Below are 8,840 nucleotides of genomic sequence, written 5' to 3'. Positions count from 1 at the left end.
ACTGTATTATCATTCCAGTCCCCTAATTTTGCTTTCTTCCCAGGAGTTTAGTAACATGGCACAGCAAAGTTGGGTGAATGAGAACCACTCCTCTTAAGAACCACTCCTCCTAGGGTCTATAGTGCCCTGCTTCTTTCATAGGCATTCCAATGTCCTTAGTGCCCTATTTAGTCATCTAAACACTTTTAGTCTCTGAGATGTCAAGGGATTGTCTGATTTATTTATTTATTTATTTATTTATTTATTTATTTATTTATTTATTTATTTATTTATTATCAGAGCTGAACACTGGGCAGATCCAGGAATCTATTGGGGAGGCAGTCAATGGCATCGTGAAGCACTTCCATAAGCCTGAGAAAGAGGTGAGCCTTCCAGCCCTCCAGTCAGGGACTTAACTTTGTTTCAGACCCATGTGCTATGACCACTTAGGCAATGGTCCTCAAACTGTGGCCCTCGGGCCACATATTGCATTTGTATCTGTTTTGTTTCTTCATTGCAAAATAAGATATATGCAGTGTGCATAAGAATTCGTTTATAAGTTTTGTTTTTACTATAGTCAGACCCTCCAATGATCTGAGGGACAACCCTGTTTAAAAAGTTTGAGGACCCCTTTTAGAGGGTTGAATGTGAGCAGATTTCCTTCTCTTGAGACATTTGTATTGGGTGTCCTTGTTTTCTTTTTACACACTGATGACTGGGTAGAGTTCTTAAGTCTCTCACAAACTTGTTCTAGCCTCTGAATTTGCTGGGTCCCCTCAAAAATGGCCACATTGGCTTTATTCACCAGGTGGGGTATATTATGTGTGATACAGAAACATCTATTTATTCATAAAAAATTATTCAGTAGCTATTCACAGAGAGATGTTGTAAGCCAGATACTGTCCCAGGTGCTAGGGGGGAAAAGACAAGGTCCCTGTCTGTTTTTATCTGCCCTTCCTGCTATGGGCTCTGGATTTAGGCATGCAGAGGTGGGAGGGCATCTTGCTGATGGCAAACTTTTCCTTTGCTTTCTTACATAGCGAGGCAGTCTTACATTGTTACTTTGTGGAGAGTGTGGCCTTGTTTCAGCTCTGGAGCAGGCTTTCCAGCATGGATTTAAATCACCCCGGCTCTTCAAAAATGTCTTCATTTGGGATTTCCTGGGTGAGTTGGGCTGAGAATAGGGGAGGTGTGAAGGCAGGCAAAGCATGCAGAAAACTGGGGATTCACCATCATACTCTAGGCTAGTGATGGCTAACCTTTTTAAGCCCGAGTGCCCAAACTACCGCACAAAACCAAAGAATTTCCTCAGAGTGCCAGCACGTCTTCCCAATGGCCAGTCCAGCCCTGTTGCCAGGTGAACTTAAAAGCAGACACTGGCACGCTCGCCTCCCGCAGCGCCGCATATCTTAATTGCGGACCTTCCCATGTGCCAGCTGCAAGGCCTTAGTGTGCCACAGCTGGCACACATGCCATAGGTTCGCCATCGCGACTCTAGGTATTGATCACTGGGGTATAGATCTCGAGTCAGGGGACTCAAATTATATAAATTGTTTATTCTTTTCTTTAAGGGAATGAATTAAAACAAAACCCCAGCTCCTAAAAATTGGTCAGGAGATATTCTAAGCACCTTGTCATATGCTACAGTCATGAGTCTCCACACTCCTTATGGATCTTAAAAGACTAGTTTATAGCTTTGAAATTCAAATCCTTTGTTATACCTACTTGGATGATTTTCATAAGAAATTCCTCCCTTTTCCACACCCCTAATCTTCAAACTAGAGAAAGGGCCATCCTTTTATATCAGATTCATATAAAGAACTTAAAACACAAGGAGAGGGCCCGGAGACCTTACAGAAAGCCAACCCAGGACCGATGGTGGTTTGATTCCCGGCATCCCATATGGTCCCCCGAGCCTGCTAGGGGTGATTTCTGAGCGCAGAGCAGCTGGGTGTGACCTAGAAACCAAAATAAACAAACAAATAAATAAAACATAAGAAGGAACATAAGTATTATGTTGTTACCTGCATCACTGTGGTGAGACACATGGCAAAAGACCTGCTTACTTACTAGACAGGGCTATCTTAATTTTGAGATTTTTTTTTTTTTTAAGTTTAAGCCTTTTTCCTCTTCATAGAAAAAGCACAAACTTATTATGAGACTTTGGAGCAGAATGAAGTTGTCTCTGAGGAAAATTGGCATACAAGAGCCCGGAACTTCTGCCGATTTGTTACTGCCATCAACAATACTCCTCGGAACATTGGCAAGGATGGCAAGTTTCAGATGCTGGTGTGCTTGGGAGCAAGGTAATGCATCCTCACAAACCAGAGCACATAGTAAGTGGCTTTGGAGGTGGTATCAGACAGTAGGTACAGGGGTAGGGGTAGGAAAGATCAAATATCTGGACAAGTGAGGCTTTGGAGGTCTTCCCAAGAGACTCTTAATTTCCTTCATGAGAATCTGTATGTAACTAGGGAGGAAGGATCATGTTTTGATGGGAAGGAATAACAACATTGCTAGAAAAATTTGTTTGTTTTTTGGGGGGGTCACACCGGCAGTGCTCAGGGGTTGCTCCTGGCTCTATGCTCAGAAATTGCTCCTGGCAGGCTCAGGGGACCATATGGGATGCCGGGATTTGAACCACCGACCTTCTGCATGCAAGGCAAACACCCTACTTCCATGCTATCTCTCCAGCCCCTGTTTTTTGTTTTTGTTCTTGTTTTTTTTGTTTTTGGTTTTGGTTTTTGTGTCACACCTGGCAAAGCTCAGGGATTACTCCTGACTCTGTGCTCAGAAATTGCCCCTGGCGGGCTCCGGGATGCCAAAATTAGAATCACTGTCCTTCGTGCAAGGCAAATTCCTTGCCATTGTGCTATCTCTCTGACCCCAAGTTTTTGTTTTTGTTGTTTTTTTTAAAAGTTTGAAACCAACTGTTACTCTCTCAACAAACGTCTGGATGTACCAGATTTTATAGAAGGTAGTAGAAATAGAACTGAATAGAGCAGAGTTGAACAACAACAACAACAAAAACCCATCTGAATAAAGCTTGTTTTATTTACCTGTCTGAGTTAAATACAGTATAAGGCAGAATGATATGAACTTCCAAAGAAGAAGCACACATTAATAAGGTATTCTGAGAATGTAGAAGAGAAAGATCAGTGAAGGTTTTACTGCATTGTGGTTGAGGGGAATCTTAACAGAAGGGTAAAAGTGAGGGGTGAGTTTGATGCACTCAGAAGTAACAAAGAATACCCTAAAGTAATCAAAGGATAGGAAATAATAGGTGAATTTTTAGGAAAGGGGCCTTCAGGAGTTTGGGCAGAAAAGAATTTTATCTTCACATTAGGATAGAGCTTATGAAGCTGTTGAAATATGATAATAAATGGATGATATACATAGGAAAGAATAGGAGTATTGGGGGTTGTTTCAGTAATCAGGTGTAAACATGAAGCCCAGCTAAACTTAAGGCAATAGTTTATTCAGGAATGTAAGGAATCTAATTAGACTGTGGTTAAAAACATATTCTCAAACCAAACTTACTAGATCCACATTTTAGATTAGCTATTTAGTATTTATTTAATCTTAGACAGTTCTTCATTTACCTCACTTTCTTCATCTATAAAATGGGGATAACTATGACACGAATAACATCTGTCTTGCATCATTGGGCTATTAGGAATGTTACCTCTTATAACAGTACCTGAAACATGCTAAGTTCTGTGTGGATGTTAGCTCTTCAGTAAGCCTAAGGTGGTAACTATGGGAGAAGAGTGCTTGGGCAGAGAGTGACTGTTGAGATGAAGGACATGATGCTGCTCACTGGTTAGTAGTAGGATTGTGCAGGGAGGTAGTAGGGGGCAGGGGAGGAGGATCAGGCCTGAGATAGATGGCAGGACCATTTTATGTGGATTGGTGGTGTTAGGGCCAGTAGCCGTAATAGGTACTTGTTTTTTTTTTTGTTTTTTGTTTTTTTTTTTTTTTTTTGGTTTTTGGTTTTTGGGCCACACCCAGCGGTGCTCAGGGGTTACTCCTGGCTGTCTGCTCAGAAATAGCTCCTGGCAGGCACGGGGGACCATATGGGACACCGGGATTCGAACCAACCACCTTTGGTCCTGGATCAGCTGCTTGCAAGGCAAACGCCGCTGTGCTATCTCTCTGGGCCTGTAATAGGTACTTGTTAAAGCTATGAAGTCTCTTTTCTCTCTGGGGAGAGAGGGAACTGGGAGGAGGTTATAACTTCAGACTTTTTTCAAATAGCAAGACAGCAAGTTTCTCTTTTGGCATTGCATTAACTATCTTTCTCTTTCTAACCTGTCTGGACCAATCCTGCTCTGCCAGAGATCACCTGCTGCACCACTGGATTGCTCTGCTGGCTGACTGCCCCATCACCGCACACATGTATGAGGATGTGGCACTGATCAAAGACCACACACTTGTCAATTCCTTGATCCGTGTGCTGCAGACTTTGCAGGAGTTCAATATCACGCTGGAGACATCCCTTGTCAAGGGCATCGACATTTAACCTTCCAGCACCAGCTAGCAGGAGTCAAGACTTGCTCTGCAGTGCTCACCTTTCCTCCCAAAAGGACTTATACATGAGCTATGCAGGAGACCGAGAGGCGATGTAAACTCATTGTAAAAAGAAAACTAGAGGATTTTTGGAATAAATAATCTATTTTAGAGTTTATTTGCTGATTTGCTTTTTAAACACTTTCATGTGAAAGAGTGATAGGGAGAGGGAGACGAGGTTGGCACTGCTTATTTTGAAGCTGGTGCCCTCCCTCGCCATAACCGCATGCGGGAAGCCTGCGGCCTCCCTGGACTGAGCCTGTGGTGCTCTGTGTGGGGTGGTTCTGCTTCTGCACACTGCCCTGTTAATGAGGCCATTCCACATCGTTTTTAAACTAATGTTTTCTATATTAACATTATTACGGATATTTGGCTTTCATGGGCCACACAGATGTGCTGAGTGGGAAGTCCCAAGCTCCAATCAAAGAGTTTTACAAGCACTGATGAGTCAGTCCACATCTTTTATTTTTTTCGTCAGTATTATTTGAGAAGGAGACATGCCGGGATATGTCATCATGCAGAAAATCATGTTTTCTCTTGGCACACAGTTGCACAGAAGTAAACGAGCATGTTTTAACAGGTTTCCATTTTTTTTTTACATGTATAATTTATTTAACTCGCCATTGTGTGTGTAAGTCTTTTTCTTTTTTCTAAGGAAAGGAAAAAGCTTGTCACAGTTTAACTGGCTATGTTGTTACTGTTAAATTTATGTTGTTTTGCAACTTAGAAGCCAGCTACAGTATGGCCCACTTAATAAAAACATCCGAAACAAATCTGTGTGGTTCCCTGATGTTTAGGGGGAGGGGTGTTTGTGAGTACTGGGTCTGTCAGAACAGCATGGACTGTATCATCACCTTAGTCCTCCAGCTGGCTCATGACTATAAACTGTCAGGTTACCATAAGGGCCTGATATCTCCAACTCCTCTTTACTTTTGTTTGTTTTTGAGCCACACCTGGCAGTGCTCAGGGTCATTCCTGATGGTTCTCAGAGGGCCATATGGGATACCAGAGATTGAACTCAGGTCAGCTGTGCAAGACAAATGTCCTACCCACTGTGCTATTGCTCCAGTACCTCTCCTTCACTTTTATAGCTGTTAACTGAGAAAATAATTGAGAAAAATGCAGAAAGGTTATTTCCCCTCTATATAAAGAGGAAGACTAAATAAGTAAATAGGAAAACAGGAAAATACCGATTATGGTTGCAAAGATGGTCATTTGATAGTTGGGATGAACATTTTATTTCTTTTTTTAAAATGGAAATAAGGGGAGCAGAGCAGTGGTTCAGCGATAGGGTATTTGCCTTGCACGCAACTGACCTAGGATGGATTGCAGTCTGATCCTCTGGTGTCCCATATGGTCCCCCCGAGCCAGGAGCAATTTCTAAGTGCATAGCCAGGAGTATATTACCCCTGAGCGTCACTGGGTGTGGTCCAAAAAAAAAAAAAAGAAAGAAAGATCAGGTGTGGGAACATTGGCATCACAATATTCCTTACACCTTCATGCAAGAAAAGCCTTAGAGCAGGTATGCTGTTCCTGGAATGGCAGATTTAGGTCTTAACTGGATCCCCAGGAACCATCTGCCTTTGACTTTATTCTTTTTTTTTTGGGGGGGGGGCACACCCAGTGATGCTCAGGGGTTACTCCTGACTATGTGTTCAGAGATGGCTCCTGGCTTGGGGACATTATGGGTCGCGTGGGATCGAACCTCCATCCGTCCTAGGTTAGCATGCATAAACGCCCTACTGCTTGTGTCACCACTCCGGTTTATTATTAAGTCAAACTGCTCTGTCAGGAGCTTGCAGGGGTCCTCAAACTTTTTAAACAGGGGGCCAGTTCACTGTCCTTCAGACTGTTGAAGGGTCAGATTATAGTAAAAACAAAAATCATGAACAAATTTCTATGCACACTGCATATATCTTATTTAGAAGTGAAGAAACAAAATGGGAATAAATACAGTAGTATGTGGCCCGTGGGCCGTAGTTTGAAGACCCCTGCAAGGGGTAGCTCACTTGAATCAGTGTTGTCTCTTAGCTTGCCTGGTTTCGCATGTAGTGTTATATGGAATGTCTCACTTCCTGTCCTCTCCCTATTCATTGACCAAGGTTACCATTACTAGGAGTCACCCACTGTGAAGCATTCTTTAATCCCCTTGGATCAGTGAATTAGTCAAATCTTGCTGCTGTAGTTTCTTCAGTGATGGCACCTCCTGTTTGGATTGTCATGGGCTGTTTTCACATTGAACTTAGATTGTGTGCAGGGCAGATGGAGTATCTTTCTCTCTTTCCCTAGTGTCTGGTAGGTGACAAATGTCCAGGTCATGCTTTTTAGAAATGAGGAAAGGTATTAGTGACTTTCAGGACAGATGCAGTACAATATCCTGCCAGCAGGGTGTATGAGAGGACTGTGCTGCAACTGTCCAGTTATGGGTCTTTGAATACTGCTTGCATGGGTTGGGGCACTAACACAGAGATGACCTTAAGAAGGTGGTTTATACACACTTCTCCCTTTACTCACAACTCTGCAAGGCATGAGCATGTGAAAGTGGCTTTTGGATAGAGGAATTTGGCTAAGTATAATTCTAAAATGGAGAAGGGCTGGAGCAATAGTAGTGGGTACACCTTGCTTTGCACATGCTTGACCTGGATTCAGTCTTGGTCACCCAAGGCAACCCATGGTCACCCAAGCCTGCCATTAGTGATCTTTGAACACCAACCCAGTTGAAAGCTCTGAAAACCAAGAGGTGTTACCCAAAAACCAAGGAGGAAAAATGGCTAACAGATTTGTAGGTGTCACAAAACAAAAGTTAGAGACATAGAGAAAAAGGTTGATAGTATGCCAAGAAATTGCACATAGAGAGAGATGTTAACTGAATAAAAAACGCTACAGGTCCCAAACCCAGGTAATAGCATTATATTATATTTCTGGTGTATATGTACACCTCTAAAGAATGTTATGGCTGTGTCCTTGTCTATGAGAGAATGTAAATGTGTTGTCAGAACACATGTGTTTGAAATGTGACAGCTGCATACTTCATGTACAGTGCATGACCTTACTACATAGCTCACAACATCACAACATGTTTGGTTTTTTTTTGGGGGGGGGGCACATCCAGTGATGCTCGGGTTATTCCTGGCTATGTGCTCAGAAATTGCTCCTGGCTCGGGGGACCATATGGGATGCCGGGTCAAACCCAGGTCCGTCCTGGATCAGCTGCGTGCAAGGCAAACGCCCTTCCGATGTGCTATTATTCCGGCCCCTCATAACATGTTTTATAACCAAAGGCCTTGTCTCCCCCCAGACCATGCTCTGTGACAGGGTCATTTGTCTCCAGAGTAAATAATTCAGAGTTCAGGTAATCTGGCAGCTTGTTTACCACCTTCTGGCCCTTAATTGCTTATTGGCTTGAGTCACTGCTCAGGCTCCTGTGTTTGGTGATGTTAGTAACTTTCACAGGTTGTGATGGGTCAAAGCTCTGAACAGGATTTGCAGCACCTAGCACTTGTTTATGTGCTTCATTAGATGCTGCTGGTGATCTTGGTCAAAACTGGAGGAGCAACACTTCCAGGACGTTATTGCTGAAAAAGGTGGGTGTGACTCTTGCTTTATATAATTCAGGATTCTCTTGGTACTATCTATATTATCTGCTCTTTCTAACAGCAGATTGTGCCGTGACCATCTCTTGAACTTTGGAGGGAGGTGGGCCACATCTGGTAGTACTCAGGGCTCTTCCTGGCATTCTGCTGAAGAGTCACTCCTGACAGTGCCAGGTACTAATTAGACGGTACAAGCATGGCTAAGCAAGCACCTTGCTCACTATTCTTTGGCCTTACTTTCTTCTGTTTTATAGTCCATAAGATGACATGATACAAAAGAACAGTACATTAAGTAGCCTTGTATATCAAAGTTCAGCATTTCTAAGACATTGAAAACAGTTGTATACTATGTAAAATCCAGCCAGACTGCTCCAATAGTTCTGGGTAGGTAAGTGCATTTGGTTTGTGAGGTAGCAGCAATGCCTGCCTTGGTTTCTGTGTCTTCTGCAGTGATTTCCAGACCCTGAGATTTCAGGGACTGGTAAATAAAAAAGGAAATATCAATAAAATGTTTTTTTTTTTTTTTTTTAATTTGAGGCAGTGTGATTCACATGCTATTAACTATAGGGCTTCATGCACACAGTATTCCAGCACACTCTTAGACTGCCCCCCACCCCAGCATACTTCTCCTCAGTCTCACTGAATTATTTTATTTTTCTAATTTCATTTCTTTAATGGGATGCAGGGATTCAAACCACC

At 42.8% G+C, this 8,840-nt stretch overlaps 1 protein-coding gene across 1 annotated transcript in view; it reads left to right on the top strand.

Moving 5' to 3' along the window:
- Window positions 1–5,321, top strand: part of DENND5A (DENN domain containing 5A) — a 118,930-nt gene extending 113,609 nt beyond the window's left edge. The window contains exons 20-23 of the mRNA XM_049780668.1: window positions 280–362; window positions 1,020–1,143; window positions 2,117–2,285; window positions 4,318–5,321. Of these exons, the coding sequence (XP_049636625.1) occupies window positions 280–362; window positions 1,020–1,143; window positions 2,117–2,285; window positions 4,318–4,501 (560 nt within the window). The 3' untranslated portion in view covers window positions 4,502–5,321. The remainder of the gene's footprint in view (window positions 1–279; window positions 363–1,019; window positions 1,144–2,116; window positions 2,286–4,317) is intronic.
- The last annotated feature ends 3,519 nt before the right edge of the window (window positions 5,322–8,840 follow it).

The sequence above is a fragment of the Suncus etruscus genome, chromosome 9, assembly GCF_024139225.1.
Source record: "Suncus etruscus isolate mSunEtr1 chromosome 9, mSunEtr1.pri.cur, whole genome shotgun sequence".
Lineage (NCBI taxonomy): Eukaryota > Metazoa > Chordata > Mammalia > Eulipotyphla > Soricidae > Suncus > Suncus etruscus.
Note: the sequence above shows the minus strand (reverse complement) of the source record. Positions and strands in the feature narration are given on the sequence as shown.